At 43.6% G+C, this 16,715-nt stretch overlaps 1 protein-coding gene across 1 annotated transcript in view; it reads left to right on the top strand.

Annotated features, from left to right (window-relative positions):
* Positions 1-16,715, top strand: part of ABHD5 (abhydrolase domain containing 5) — a 113,322-nt gene that overhangs the window by 78,503 nt on the left and 18,104 nt on the right. Inside the window, exons 4-5 of the mRNA XM_030190025.1 lie at positions 4,468-4,622; positions 9,011-9,122. Of these exons, the coding sequence (XP_030045885.1) occupies positions 4,468-4,622; positions 9,011-9,122 (267 nt within the window). The remainder of the gene's footprint in view (positions 1-4,467; positions 4,623-9,010; positions 9,123-16,715) is intronic.

The following is a 16,715-nucleotide window of genomic DNA, read 5'->3' as shown; positions in this document are numbered from 1 at the left end:
GATAAGTTAATTCCCTCCAGGAGGATGCAAGTATTCCCTCCGTTTATACAAAGTGGAGGATGAGTTTATTCCCTCCAGGAGGATGAGTTGATTGTTAAGGGGCCATCGTTCGCTGTGAGGGAAGTTCATGTTATTCCCATTGCGGTTTGCCATACTGCTTTGGAAGCTTCAAATACTGAAGAGGCAGTGGAGCTGGCTGGCCATGCGGCACTGTGAAAAGTTGAGTGCTCTCTATCTCCCCCTGCTGGTTGATGGACACAACCCATACGTAATGGCTTCATCTGCTATGACTAAAGGAAAGAAAATTATCATGGTAAGAACCAGGGCCGGTCTTAGCAAGTGCGGGGCCCTATGCAGACCAAATTGGTGAGGCCCCATCCTAGCCCCGCCCCAACCCTAGCTCCACCCCATTGATAAGATTATTCCATTTTTAGAACATTTTTTATTTATGAAATTTCAAATAAAGACAAATGAAGCTAAACTTGTACAAAAAAACTGATTGAAATAATAAGCACAATGCTATCATGAAACCTCCCCTCCCCAGAAATTATTCAGTTCAAGTCCACTACAATTAGTAGCGGGCCCAAGCCGGGGGTGGATGCCTTGTCGGTGGTGGCGGGAGCGGAGTGGCCGAGCCGCGGGAATGGGGATCATCTCAGGCGACTAAGGCAAGCAGCGGCGGAGGTCGGAGAGGAGGCATGAGCGAGGCAGAGTTGAGGTGCCGTGCGGGGCCCCCTTAGGTGCTTGGCCCTATGCGGTCGCCTTGGTCGCCTCTGCCTAAGACCTGCCCTGGTAAGAACCTAATTTTCCCATTTTAGCATTGCCCAATTTGCCAGCTTTCCTAATCTCTCTAAACATTTCTTCATCTGTCTGTTCGTTCTGTTCCGGCAGATGGTAGTACATCCCTGCAAGAATACTCCTTCCCTTCACACATGGAATTTCTATCCATAATGATTTTACACTACTATCTGTTTCATGTGGAATGTTTATTTTATTTGACTCAATTCCCTCTTTAACATAAAGCACAACCCCCCTCCAATTTGATCCTATCATTGCGATACAGTTTGTATCCTGTTAACACAGTGTCCCATTAATTGTCCTCTTTCCACCAAGTCTCTGAGATGCCTGTTATATCTACCTCATCATTTAGAGCTATATATTCTAACTCTTCCATCTTATTTTTTAAGCGTCTAGCATTTGTATACAGGCACTTCAAATTGTGTTTTTGCTTTTGATCTACAAGCTTCGTAGAAGTTGAAGGGGATTGTGTGCATCCTTTATCCTGCTCTCTCATTAAGCACACCTGGCTTACTTTTCAGCATTGTTGAAACCTCTCTACTAGGGTTCCCCTAAGTGTCCTGTTTCCATAGTATCCTTCAAGGATTCTCTACACCGAACCATGCGCTCCTGGGCGACTGTCAGCTTCCCCCCCACCCCCAATTGTAGTTTAAAAACTGCTCTATCTGCTTTTTAAAAGTTAACGCCAGCAGCCTGGTTCCATCCTGGTTAATGTGGAGTCCATCCTTTCGGAGCAGTCTCCCCCTTTCCCAGAATTTCACACAGTTCCTAACAACTCTAAATCCCTCATCCCTGCTCCATCGTCTCAACCATGCATTGAGACTTCGGAGCTCTGCCTGCCTTTTGGGTCCTGCGTGTGGAATGGGGAGCATCTCTGAAAATGTGACCCTGGAGGATCTGGACTTCAGCTTTCTACCTAAGAGCCTAAATTTGGCTTCCAGAACCTCCCTCCCACGTTTTCCAATGTCATTGGTACCCATGTGTACCAAGACAGCCGGCTCCTCCCCAGCACTATCTTAGATCCTGTCTAGGTGATGCTAGAGGTCCGCCACCTTCGCACCAGGCTAGCAAGTGACCAGATAATCCTCACGTCCACCAGCCACCCAGCTATCCATATGCCTAATGATCGAATCACCAGCTACAACAGCTGTCCTAACCCTTCCTGCCTGGGTAGAAGTTCTTGGAGACATACCTTTGGTGCGAGAGGATAGTGTATCTCCAGGTGGGCAGGTCCTGTCTACAGGAGTACTTCCTACTTCTCCAGGGTGGTTCTCTCCTTCTAGAGACCTCCCTCCTCCAAGGCGCACAGGGGCTGCCAGACTGGAGGTGGTATTTCTGTACAACATCCCTGTAGGTCTCTATTTACCTCTCTGTCTCCCTCAGCTCCACCAAATATTCTACTCTAGCCTCAAGAGAATGGACCCGTTCTCTGAGAGCTAGGAGCTCTTTGTATCGAGCATACACATATAACCGCTTACCAACTGGGAAGATAATCATACATGTGACACTTATGCAAAAGACTGGATAGCACCTCTCTCGATGCTGGACTGCTGACTCCATCTTAGTATTTTTGAGTTGATCAATAATTTAAAACCTGCTAAGGCATTAAGGATATTAGCCTAAAATAAAAATATTTCTAGTTTATATGGTATTTTGTGTGATTTATTTAGTGTTTTCTTTTAGGAAGTAATGAAATGTAATTAAAACTCTGTAAGAGCACTCCTTGCATGTTATCCAGATTACAATAACTGACTATAAATGAAGAGTTGTGCTAGGGGTGGGTGGGACGAAGACTAAACTAGGTCCTGCAGTGCGCTAGAGGCTATCTGTTAAAGCTGTGGTACAAAGTTCAAGTTTTAAAACTATGGGGAAAAGAATGTGGAGATTAGTTGATGAAGTTTGCTTTTTTATATTTTTATTCTGCCTATCAATGATCTACAATTTCTCCTTTAAACCCCAACCTTTAAGTTCCCAAAGCACAAGGCAAAATAATGTTCACTTAAGAGAAATGTTTTCTTCTCTCAGGACTTCTCATTATTGGCGCACTGAATGCGAAGACAACCAAGGGAATAGAATGGGCTTCTTTGCATTTAGTATGCTGCTGATCAGTAGCACAACTTTTGCTAAGTTCATTTTTTTGTACTTGACTTACTTGGTATGTAAACCATTGTAAATGATTTTGATCAGAAAAATGACATAAACACCTATAAATAAATCAAAATACTTATGTATGTGTATGCAGTATAAAATACATTTTGCATTCATATTGTCGATGTTAAATCCCTTCAATTAAAAAAAAAATTCAACTTGTATTAGATGTAAATATATTAGATGTAAATATCTAATCTCACACCTTTTCAGCAACTACTTCAAGACAAGCTATATTAAAGTACACTAATATTTCCCTGTCCCTGGGGGGCTTACAGTCCAAGGGCTTGATTTTTGTAAAGGCACTACTGCATTAGCATGTCATGTACTGCAACTCCTATGTTATTCAGTGGGATTTATTTATTAATAATATGCGTTAAGTGTTAGAACCCGCTGACAGAGTAGCACAGTTTAGTAAATCTAGTCTTAAGTTTTTATACCAGAGTGTTAAGTGACTTGCATAATAAGTATTAGTGGGGGGTACATCCTGGCTTCCCTGATTCTTAGTGCACTGCTCTAATCACTAGGCCAGTGGTTCTCAAACCTGGTCCTGGAGGCATCCCAGCCAGTCAGGTTTTTAAGATATTGAATATTCATGACAGAGATTTGCATGCACTTCCTCCACCACATGCAAATCTCTGTCATGAGTATTCATTGTGGGTATCCTAAACACTTAACTGGCTGGGGTGCCTCTAGGACCAGGTTTGGGTACCAAATCTCTAGGCTATTCCTTCACTCCACATTCTTGTAGTCACCCATTTTGAGATCAGAAAAGGGAATAGAATGAAAAGGCTAGCCAAGCAGGCCAATGAATACAATTATTTGCTATTCAGAGCTGGAGCAGGGCTATACAGAGGCTAATAAAAGTAGAATGTAATGAATGTTGATATATCATATGCCATTTCAGGACTATGCTTGTCTAAGTAGCAGAATGCATTAGCTGCTTAATATGTCTTTGTATAAGGCTTATTACTCCTTTATGGTTGCTGCTACTAAAATGTAATTTTACAAAGTAATATATGCCCATCACATTATTTATTTATTTATTGCATGAAAGCATTCTTCAGATTCAAGCTGTCAGTGTCTGTCACATTTGATCATTATTTGGTGTCAGTTTTTAAGTTTTGACTGAATTATGCAGTCAGGGGAACATGTCTGCTAATCATCAGTTTGAGCCCAGCTTTGACGTTACTATTGCATCCACTGTGAGGTGATCCAGTAGGTTTTTGTCAGACTTTATCACCACATAGATGATAAAATTGTCTTTGCTCTTTTATTTGTGAATAGCTGGTTGGAGAATATGACATAATATTGATTTCTTCATTTTTAAGCCTTAAATAGTATCTAATTACTTTTACTTCTTGGTGTTACTAGAAATTAAGTGACAGAAAGTTTGCACAGGTTAATTAATGGTTGCTAAAACCAAGTCTCAATGTGCTCTTAATTTTAGAAATAGATACTGAATATATGTATATATATATTTTTTTCTCTTCTATATTTTAAATATATTTTTATGAACAGGGTAAGCCACCTTATACTAGTAGAACCCTGGGGGTTCCCAGAGAGGCCGAGCAATGCAGATGAGCAAAGACCAGTTCCCGTATGGATTAAAGCAGTTGGAGCCATGCTGAGTCCGTTCAACCCTTTAGCGGGGCTCAGGCTTGCTGGTCCTTTCGGTGAGTATTAATGGCTTTATGAAATTATCAATTACACATCACTTAAAAAAAGCTCTTGTTGGATAATTCTGTGTATGTTATAAATTTAAAATATATTACTAATGGACTTTCTTCCATTTTGAATCATCTGAGGTTGTGGAAGGAATACAGACCTAGAGAGATCTGAAACAGCAGTAACTTTCTTTACTCCTGTTCCCCCACCATATCGAAACACCTTAAATGCTATCCGATAATAAGCTGAGAAAATTGTGATCCAAAATAATGAGCTAAAAACGTCAACAGCCTTTTGGATATTGATTTCTAAACCTATGAACTTGGGAAAAATGTAGTTTTCTATTTAAAATTGGTTGGATTACTTATATGAGAGAATAAAGTAGGTTATAAGTAATAAATCCAATCCAATATATGGAATGTTTTTATCTGTGTGACTTAAAAGTTCATAGACATTAAGAACAGTTCAGTAATAGGGCATTTGCACTTACCTGCCACTTGTGTGTAAGTGTACAGAATACTCTTCCACGGACAAGTGTACAGTTATGCACATAAGTGGCTAGAAACACCTAAGTGCTGGTCTGTAAGGGTATGTGCAAGAGGCGTAGTGTGTAAATGCACGAGGGGCATTCACAAGGGGGAGGCTGCCACTTGTGTATATATCTTATAGATTACAGTAGGTTACATGCACCCTTGCTAAATTTGGGAGCTTGCAGTTACACTAGGTGTATGGCTGTGGGTGCCTAAATGTAAACATGCCAATATTAGGTTATGCTAGTAGTCTATAATGGAATCAGAGCACCACTGTTCAGCATAAGGGCACCTAAAAGGGAGGTCCTCATTGTGTTTAATCATTTGAATTTGTCTACAGTTGACTGTTTCATAAGAAAAGTGTTGTTTGCGCATCTGATCTGGAAGGCAAACATCTCAACTAAATTATCAAGAATGGTGCCATTTTCAAGGAATGAAATGCATTGAAAGCCTTTCAGATTGCAAGGCATGAAAATAAAAATCCTTTCCTAGTTTTTTGAGCAACTCAACTGTTTTGGTGTTTTGATTTCATTGTTTGATTTAAAAGAAATGGGGAAAGTATATAGAAACTTCATGAATGTTTTCCAACATAGATTTGTGGGAGTGATAGCATATATTCCATATAAAATTTAAGAATGTTACACTTCACTATGGGGTCCTTTTACCAAGCTGCAGTAAGAAGGGCCCTGCGGTAGCAGTGGGGGCTTTTTTGTTGCACGCTAGGGCCCTTTTTACTGCAGCGGGTGAAAAGCTCCTAAAAAAGACATGGTCATGTGGTAAGATTATTCTTACCATGTGGCCATGTGGGGGGAAGCACTTACCACCACCCATTGAGGTGGTGTTAAGGACTTCCGTGGTAACCGCGCTGGAAATTACAGAATTATTTTCCATAGCACTGGAAATGGCGCACACCCGAGGCAGAACTACTGCTGGTGGCCACGTTGGGCTGGCGGTAGTTCCGGTTTGCTGCGCAGCAACCCTTTAGTAAAAGGGCCCTTGTGGGTCGTCTCTTCCCCCCCCCCCCCCCCCCATTTTTTGAATTGACTTCTTTAGATTTACCTCATGTCTTCATTTGTAGCTCAAGACAAGTGAGATTTATGTAGGTAGAGTGGGCTTACAATCTAAGGGACCCTTGTACTAAGCTGTATGTTAGGTGCTGTCATGCACCTAATGCAGCTTAAAATGGAGTACTGTGAGATGTGCTCAGGTGTCCTATGGTAATTGCTAAATGTGTACACATTAAGAGATTTTTTTTTTTTTGAGGGGACCTGTTGGGGCGTAGAGTGGGCATTCCTACGCTAACCAGTCGATGCATCTACATTATAGCATACTAACTGGTCAGCACAGGGATAATGCGTGAGCCTTTTATCACCTACAAAATGGGTGGCAGTGCATATGTGATAATTTTTTAAAATAGATGCATGAGGAAGACCATTAATACAAAAAAAAAGCCATTATTACAGCAGTGGTAAAAATGGGCTTAGCATGCAGGAAAGACCCGCAAAATGATAAGTAGATAGATAGTAGATAGAAAAGGGTGCGCTATGGCCAATTTTACTACAGCTTAGTGAAAGGACCCTTAAGTTGATACCTAAAGGCTCCTTGTACTAAACTGCGCTAATGATTTCTGGCGCAGCAAATGTGACGCAGCCCATTCAATTTGCATCGCATTTGTTTCGTGAGATTCGCTAGTGCTATTTAGTAAAAGGGGCCTTAAGTCAATAGACGGTGAATTAACTTCCTAAAGTCTCATGGATTGTTAGTGAGGATTTGAATTCTGCCATTCATGTTTCTCAAGTCTGCTCCATCACTAGGCAGCTACTCTAGCAAAATGCAGTAAATTCCAATGCATGTAAAGAAGAATAAACAGCTAAGTGGAAATCTTCATTTTATATTGGCTATCTTTAACCTCAAATTTGCATCTTTAACTTTGAATCGGAGGAGTGATTTGCCTGAATATTACAGACAGTTGAGCTAATCTATATTGTGTTGTCATTTTGATCTGCAGAACAATACAAAAAGGCATGACCAAATAGCTTTCATTCCAACCGTTTGTAAAATCCACATTTCCAATCCAGAACATAGAAAAATGTGGGCAAAGACCATATGGTCTATCCAGTCTGCCCATCCATGCCATCTATTCTCCCTATCATTCCCTTAGAGATCCTATGTACTTTTCTCCACCACTTCTCCCAGGAAGCCATTGCATGAATTTACCACCCTTGCCATGAAGTAATTTCTTATGTTACTTCTCAGTTTATCCCCTTTCATCTTTATCCTGTGCCCCCTCATTCCAGAGCTTTCTTTCACTTGAAAGTGACTTGCCTCCTGTGCATTTATGCTGCATAAGTATTTAAATGTTTTGATTACATCTCCGCTCTCCAGTCTTTCTTCCAAAGTAAATGTATTGAGATTTTTAAGTCTGTCTCCATACGCTTTAGATACTGACCATTTTAGTATCCGCCCTCTGGACCGACTCCATAGTTTTTTTTATAGCTTTTTAAAGGTGCGGTCTCCAGAATTGTACACAATATTCTAAATGAGGTCTCACCAGAGTCTTACACAGGCATAGGCACGACACAAATGAGTGGCAAGTGCCACCCCCCAAAAAACAGCTTGCCACCCCAGTTCACGCTGATCCCCTTTCCCTCACGCTTTCCTTGAAAGATGAAAAAAAATCTTTTCAGAGTGCAAAGATCAATTCAATGTATAATTCAATTATCTTTGGTATCCTAGTATTCTAAATTGTTGAAGATGTGTAGTGCAAATCTTTGCTTGGTGTTTTTATTTTGCATTGTTCATAGCTGTAATTTTCTCTCATTTTAGTTTCATAACTATATCAAAATAACTTTAAAAATGTTTTGCTAAGCATTCTTACATTTTGTTTTTTTCAGGAAAATGTTGTTAATCTATTTTATACATGATCTCTCCTGATCTTACTTTTTAAATTGAACACTGGAACACTAAAATAAATGATCTCCCCCCCCCCCCCCCCAAAAAAAAAAATGAAATTAAGTTAGACACAGGCGGTATTTAATTTGACAAAAAGAGCTGAGTTAGAATGGCAAGATAGTCGCCACTAGATGTCACTGTTTTGGGAATAGTGAGACTGCTGCCTCCCAGGAGCTGTCAGAGCTACCTCCACAGCATTCCTAGCACTGGCTGGCACAGAGAACCAAAACCCAACCTGGAAACTGAACTCGGGCCTTTTATATAGCAATGACACCTAATGACCTGACGGTTCAGTTAATTCTAAATGGTTGGGGGGGGGGGGGGGGAGGGTTGTATGATACCCAAACAGTTGCAGTTGAAGTTTCATGGCTTTGTTACTCCATAGATCCCAGTTCTAACTGAGCTGGAAGCCCAAAGCAGGAAGAAACTGTCAGACCAAAAAATATTAAAGGGTGAGTGAACTAAATCATTGACTATCCATTTTTGATTTCTAGCAAAATTTTGGGACTTAGATAATTTTAAAACAAAAGTGAAAAATATAATTTCTCATAACTTTGATGCTTGGAATATGAATCATTATAATTTGCATACCGGTATTGTGTGTACAGAACTGCTTTATTACAATTCACTTAGAAGTCTTCTAGGACCCACAGTTGGAACTCAGCATTGATGATGGCCTAAAATATGTACAAAACATGTTATGATTCTGGTATTTTAGGATTCTTGATTCTAAAGATTTTGTGAAATAACTTTTGGGTCATGTTTTTGGATTGCAAGACAGTGTTCATGAGGCTTGCAGGTCTGGTACAAATTTGTGTTGCTTGCCATGATAGACCTTTCATAAGCTATCGCTTTTGAATGAATGCAATAACCAACTATTGGAAATTAATTTTTCCCCTCTCTCTTTTCTTTAGGCCTCAGCCTTGTACAGCGTTTGCGGCCAGATTTCAGACGAAAATACTCTTCTATGTTTGATGATGAAACTGTGACAGAATATATTTATCACTGTAATGTTCAGTCACCCAGGTATGCTAAGACTTTCTTAAAGTACTTCAATGGCTTCTGTTCATGTAATTTTGATTTCTTGTCCTGATGTACTTAATGGTATTAAGTCCTAGTCTGAATGAACAATTAATGCCAGTGTGATTCAGTGGCAATTCAACAAAAAATAAAATTAGAAAGAAAAACCCACCATGCCAAAGCTTTTTTTCAAAACTGTTTTTTTTTTTCATTAACTTTTTCTGGCAATGCACGTTTAAGGTTCAGTGGCAACCATAATCACTTATTTGCTCTCTTTGCCAGATGAGATTATCAACAAGATCCAGAGGTTTATTTCAGTGATGTACCAGATTTGATGTTCAATTTCCATCTGATAATATTTGGAAACTGATGCTTTTCTGAAGTCCAAATTAAGCACAGGAAGCTGAAAAGTATTTTGAAATGAGTTGGAAAGGGGAATTATAGATGCAGGCTGGATTCTTATGCAGTTCATTGCTTCCTTCCATTCCCCAACAATCAGCACTTCTTCCTTCTCTCTCCATAGCTTATGTTATCTCCCTCCCTTCGTATCCCCCTTTCTGCTTTTTGATTCTCTCATGTGTACAAAGCTGTTTACCCTCTCTTTTTTTCCTTTGCCATCTGTACTTCTCTCTCCTTCAGGGTTTCAGCCTTCTTTTGAAGGGGGAAGAGGGAGACATTCTGTTGCTGCCTTTTTGTTTATGAGGACAGTGAACCCCTTGTTTCAGTGGTGTTGGCATTTACTCTTGTGTCTTCTGTTAGCAAAAAGATTGCACTGTATTCTGACAAGGTATTAGAAAGTGGAAAAAGATTGCATTGTGATTTTTTTTGCAATGTACAGCTAGAAACTTTCTCCCTTTCTGGCAACAATACAGACACCAATTTGATAAAGGGCACCATTTTTTTGATAAAGGGCATATTTTTTTGCCAGCATATATGCCGACATCTTTTCTGTGATGGAAACAAATGTGCTCCACAGAACAATTTAGTCACGGAACTTAAAAATTATAATATAAGGCTAAAATGTCTTAAAGCAGTGTGGCTCATTGGCAGTGTTGTTGTGCATCACTATGTGAAGGACTTGAGTTTGATTACTGAATCAGGTCAGCTGGGACTGGGATGCTGCAGAGGAAGTATTCTCAACTGCTAAGAGGAGGGAGGTCTTGCTTCTCATGCAAGAAAGACACATGGGCGCCCCTTTCAATTATGCCCCTCCAAGTTTTCCTGAGAATGTCCTTGCGGGACTTCCCAGCGAAGGGGTGGGGAAACCCATATTATCGAAACATGGAGCTGTTTCCACCACAAGTGTAACAGGTGGGAGGGGGATGGGCCTGGGTCCGCCTGCCTGAAGTGCCTCGCACCCACTAAAACTGCTCCAGGGACCTGCATACCGCTGTCATGGAGCTGAGTATGATATTTAAGGCTAGATGTAACAAATAATTTTTATCCTTCAATTATCTTGGACCAAATCCTGTTAAGCTATATGAAGTAATATGCACATGCAACATAATTGTCAATCAGTGTAGTGAATATAAAATTAGCATACCACTCCTCCACACTAATTATTACTACCCTAGACCCATTTTTGTTCTGTTCCAGGCTGCACTCTCAGTTGTTTCTTTGTAGGTCAATCTTTATGTCCTTGCCGTTGCAAGGCCCAATTGACCTTCTTTGTTGTTTTGAGTGAGCCTGGGGGCTAGAGATACCCCATCAGTGAGAACAAGCAGCCTGCTTGTCCTCGGAGAAAGCGAAGATACCTGTAGCAGGTATTGTCCGAGGACAGCAGGCTGATTGTTCTCACCAATCCGCCCACCTCCCCTTTGGAGTTGTTGTTGTTCTTTATTTGCTTTTTGACATAACTGAGGTGGGAACGGACACGCGCGGGCGGGAAGATGGCTGCGCATGCGAGTGCGTCTGTCCCGCACTCCGGAAGCTGTCATAAAGTTTGTTTGATTTTTACTGGAAAAATCTCCGTTCCTGGGCCGCCGTGGACGCCGACCCATCAGTGAGAACAATCAGCCTGCTGTCCTCGGAGAATAACTGCTACAGGTAAGTGTCTTCGCTTTCTGGACCCTCCTTGGAGGTTCAGGGTGTGTGTACATCATTAGTGGAGGGGAGAAAGGGATCAGGATTAGGGATCTAGGTTTTTCACTCTTTCCCTCTTCCCCTTTCTCAGAGCATGGCAGTACAGTTTGTTTAGTCAGTCAGGCTTAGGGCTGTTGACTCCATGTTTCTGTGAGAAATGTTACATTTTGAGGCTAGTGCAGGCCTCTCAGGTTTCTCTCGGTTTCCATGGTAATCCTGCACCCTCTGTGCTGCCCTGGTGGCATTTGCTCTGTGTGTACTGTAGGTTACAGGTTCAAGGCTGGTTTTATCCATCCTATTAGAAACTGTGGGCTCAGCTAGGTTTCCAATGGGACATACTATATTTCCTTCTCTCTTACATTCTTGCATGACTGGAACAGTTATCAGTACTCTACTGTACTAAAGATTTCCCTTCTTTCTCTCTTTGCACACTGATACTGGCCACATAGCCTCAGCTACCCCAGTATCTGCAGGGTACCCGGTACCTCTAATTGCTTCTATGGCATTTTTGGCATCTTTTCATGGTATGGGGTACCTAAATTTCATGAGGAGTGGTCCAGGAACTACTTTAGTGTAGAGGTAGCTTAATGTTGCAATCAGCTGAGAGTAAGCACAGAGCTCTAGGGGTGCTGCTTCATGACCCACTGTAGCTTGCTATCTGTAGGGTGCAATGGTGCAACAGCCATATTCTGCTACATCATCTGGTTCTGGTTCTCTTCCGCACTTGTTAGCTTTGATGCGCAGCAGTTATAATGCACAGTCACACCAGCCAATTCTTGTCCCTATCTGCAAGAAGTTAGCGCTGGCTTAGGCATCAGACCACTGATGTGGCTTCCAAATCACATTTGGCAATCTGCCTTTTGGAAGTAATCTTGGGACAGGAGAATATCTAGGGCAGTTGGGTAAAGACCTGAGGGGCTTCCAAGTCTCGGAGATTGGTAGGGGATGAGTTTAAGGATGATTTTTAATCCTCTAGGTTTTGTGGGGCCAGGAAAACCACTTTCTGGTTTCCACTTCCACTACAACAAGCCACCTGGCTGCTGGTAGAATGAGCTCTGTTTCAATTCTAGATCGGCAAGTCTCAGTTTACTCCTTAGGCAGGACTCCTGTACTGGTTTCAGGAAGGAATGGACCAAGATTACCTCAACTCAAGTGTCTTAGTTTTTCTATCGCACAGTTATAACCTGGACTTCACTACAGATTTTTCTTGGAGTCTACATGCAAGCTCAAACACTGTCAGGCAGTTCTTGCCACCTTGCCAATGTTTCTTCCTTTAGGCACAGTCGAGTCTGTCCCCAGTTGCAATTGGGGAATGGGAAGTTGTTCCCTTTGCTTTGTAGTTCCAACCAGGGAGCTTCCTTCCAGCTGAGTTTGGATGTCATAAGAGTCTAGGGTGTTTATGGTTCAACTTTTCACAATGGGAACCTTGCAGTGTGTAATAGTTTTGTCTGGTGGGGAGAGTTTTTAGCCTCCCTCTACCTCAAGGAAACGTACTTTCATATTCCTAGAGCTCCTTCAGAGGGATCTTAGCGATTTATGACCATGTCATTCAGCCTTTCCACTTTGCCGAATATATTTTTGCAAGGTCATGGTGGTAGTGGCAGCTTTCCTTCATGAGGATGGATTGCAGGTTCATCCATACCTCGTGACTGGTTGATTTGTGGCTCTCTCTATCGAGACTCTGCACATTTTAACCAAAATACCTACTCATCTTCAGTCCTTAGGATTGGTAATCAGTGCCACCAAGAGTCAGTTGTTTCCAGCACAAATCTGGGCTTAACGGGGAGTGCTGTTCCATATAGGCTTGGGAAGTCCTTTCTTCCTTTTGCTCCTCAGCAACAGGTGCCAACCCAAGTCAGGTTTTACTTTCCTTACCGGGTCCAGGATATGGGAATAGGTTCAAGTTATGGGCACAAAGTTCTCTTTCTTGGACATTCCCCCATGGGCCTGATTCCGTATCAGACCACTTTGGGGGTTCCTCCTCTGCTTTGGTACCCATCTCTATGGTTCCCTTCAAGCCAATTTAGTCTCAGTGGGTGATTTCAACACAGCCTTCCACTGATATTTCAGAACTTCTCTCTCCCTGGAGGTGGCTATCTGCAGCTTGTAGGCTGCTAGGGTGTTCCTTAGCTGGCGGCAACAGATTTCGGATCCCTTCCAGAAAGGCAGACAGTCGACTGCCTCCTCACTTGCTAGATGTAGAGTCGAGGCAGGCTTAGTTACCAGTTTTCTTCTATGATTTGTTTCGGGCGTCAAATAAGCAGATGTTTTGGGCGTTCACAGCCTGTCGTTTGATGTGGTTGTGCTGCTGGGCGGTTAATGCAGCATCTAATGGTGGCTGGTTCAGCTCCCTTTTCAGGGCAAGCTATTGTTTGAGGACTCCATGAAGTTGGTGGAAGATCTGGGTGACTTATAGACTCAGCGTCTTCCTGAGGACATGTCTACAAATTCTTTTCGGTCAGATCAGGCTTGCCCTTATCTTTACGACACCAGGACTATCGTCTGGGGCAGCCTAGTTTTCTTTAGCAATCCAGCCCAGGCAGGTTCTCAGAACTCCCGACTTCATCCATTTGACATACTCTGAATTTCTACTGGTGACAGGGCACACAGTCCTGTCTTTTTTGCATATGGTGGTTTCTGCCTTCCATCTCATTCCACCTTTGTCTCTTTTCTCTTTTTGGACATTCACCATATACTCCTATATGGTTTGGAAGTGACCAGCGAGTTCTGTTGGTCAACTCTTTGCTTCTTGCTTTGCTCGTGACCAAAGGAAGGTAATGCTCTTTCCAAAGCCACGCTGGCTCGCCATTTTTAGATTGGCAGATGCTGGCATAGCGGTTTTGATGTCAGGAGGAGCAGACCTTTTGTAGAATAGGCGTCAGTGTGAAGCTGAAGAGCTGTTCAACATAAGCGCCATTTTATTCAAAATCCTTTAAAGGGAGCAGCTGCTCCCCTTGCACCCCACCTAGCTACTCATCTGCATAATGGGGCAGGGCCTGGGATGACCCACTGAGCAGAAGTGCCTTCCTACATAGCCTTATGCACTGCTAAAGACTGTAGCGGTCTTCTAGTGCTCACCATTTTAAGATTAGCAGATGCAGCGGTGGCAGGATCAGAAGCAGACATATTCAGAACCTGGAGAGCCTTAGGTATATAGGAAGATGGCAACTCCTTACGAAACACCCACACTGTGGTAGGATAATCAGATTCCTGACCTGCTGCATACCCTCATGCTGTCCTGTGGCTGGTCACAAGAAAGGGGATCTGGCTTCAAGAGCCGCAGTGGCCGTTGGCTGAGAGAAGCAGTTTCTTCAGCTGGCCTCTGTATGGAACAGTCTCTCCAGTTGCGGGTGGCAGCGCTTTCTTCCAGAGCACAGTTGACTTCCTTTTCTGAGTCCTGTCTGGCTTCCATGGCTGCCCTTTGCAGTTCGGCTACTTGGTCCTCTGTCCTGCCATGGATGACTTTTGCAGATTGCCCACTTGATCTGTTGTCCTTCCCTTGCCAGGTTTTGCAGGCTTGGTGTGGCAGCACTAGGCATTCCAGATTTGACGTGGCAGCGCATGTAACCACGGCCTGTAGATCATTGCTCCAGTCTGTTGAGGTTGGTAGTACTCCACCCCACTTGAGGACTGCTTTGGTACATCCCACAAGTCTCTGGATTGATCTGTGGGACGCTATGGAAGGTAAAATTAGTCCTTACCTGATAATTTTCTTTCCATTAGTCCCAACAGATCAATCCAGAGGCCCACCCTTTGTTGTTCTGGGTTGAGTGTTTTCTTCTAGTTGCCTCAGCTTCATCAGATTCCTTCATTTGATTTTTGGCTACAACAACAACAAAAAATAGGCAAAACAAATCAAAACATAAAGGAAACCTTCTGTTACCCTCCCGCAGGAGCGGTTGAGGAGCTTACATGGGCTTTATGTAGACAGGAGAGGACTTTCTCTTTCGTCTTCCACTGCTTTGGTATCGACAATACTGAAGTTAAGGTGACTGCACATGACCACATATAGTAAACCTCTGAAGTTCTCTCTATCTCCACCTGCTGGTAGATGGACATAACCCACAAATCTCTGGATTGATCTGTTGGGACTAATGGAAAGAAAATTATCAGGTAAGGAAAAATTTTACCTTTAATTTGGAAATCATTATATGGCTTAAATTCTGAGGGACTTGTGGATTTGTTAATGGTATCGTCTGAAAGTCGTAAGTTAGGCTTTCCTAGAGCTTTATGTCTAGGTTTTCCTTCATCTAAAAATGTACTTATAATTCTCCAAGGACAAGCAGGCTGCTTGTTCTCACTGATGGGTGACGTCCTCGGCAGCCCCTCCAATCGGAATCTTCCTAGCAAAGACCTTTGCTAGCTCTCGCGCACCGCGCATGCGCGGCCGTCTTCCCGCCCGAAACCGGCTCGAGCCGGCCAGTCTTCTTTCGTCCGCACTCGGTACGGCTGTGTTTTTGTCGTGTCGAGCCCCGGAGAGTCGACTTCGCGCGTCCATTATCTTAATCGACGTGTTTTTCTTCGGAAAAGTTGTATTTTCGTTCGGAAAGTGCTCCGAAAACCCCCTTGGGTTTCGTTTGCCCCTTCCCGTATTTCCAGTTTTGCCCCGGTAAGTTTTCTTTCGTCGTCGGGGTAGGCCTCTTTTCGGCCTCGGTCGAGATTTTTTCTCCCTTAAAGTTTTGGTGCTCCAAATTCGTCATTTCGGATTTTGACTTCGCCGGCGTGATTTTTCCGCCCATGACATCGAAGCCTTCCAGCGGCTTCAAGAAGTGCACCCAGTGCGCCCGGGTAATCTCGCTCACTGATAGGCACTCTTCGTGTCTTCAGTGTCTGGGGGCTGAGCACCGTCCCTCAGGACTGTAGTCTGTGTTCCCTTGTTACAAAGGCGGACTCAAGGTAGCGAGATTAGCCCAGTGGAACATTTTGTTCTCGGGCTCTTCGTCGGCATCGGCACCGGGGTCATCGTGTGCATCGACGTCATCAGCGTCCAGACCTTCATCCTTGGCTGCCAGTGCATCGAGTGCATCGAGGCATCGGCCCTCTGCATCGGCGCCGAGACATCGGACGACTGCATCGACGTCGGTGGTACCGGGACCTCGTCTGCCTGATGTCGTCGGACGGTGGTGCATCGTAGTGGAGTGCAGGTGAGGGCTGTCCATTCCCCTGCTGGTGGCGGTGATCCTCGGGTGGGTCTCCTCCTACCCTGAGGGCTCCTGCGGTACAGCCCCCCCGAGATCGACCCTCTTCGGTCTCGGCCCCGAGGAAGCGACGGATGGATTCTACGTCCTCCTCGTCGGTGCCGGGGAGCTCCGGTGACATGCTTCGGAAGAAGTCGAAGAAGCATCGACACCGGTCCCCTCCCCGCGTCGGCACCGAGAGCTCTGGGTCGCCGAGGGATTCGGCACCCAGCAGGCATCGGCACCGAGAGGACCGCTCACCCTCTGTTCAAGAGGTGTCGATGCGCTCCACTCTGGACAGCCCGGAACAGCCTCCACGCCCGGAACAGGTTCTGACGTC

This window comes from Microcaecilia unicolor, chromosome 1 (genome assembly GCF_901765095.1).
Source record: "Microcaecilia unicolor chromosome 1, aMicUni1.1, whole genome shotgun sequence".
NCBI lineage: Eukaryota > Metazoa > Chordata > Amphibia > Gymnophiona > Siphonopidae > Microcaecilia > Microcaecilia unicolor.
The sequence above is the reverse complement of the archived record's forward strand: the minus strand, read 5'-3'. Positions and strand labels throughout refer to the sequence as shown.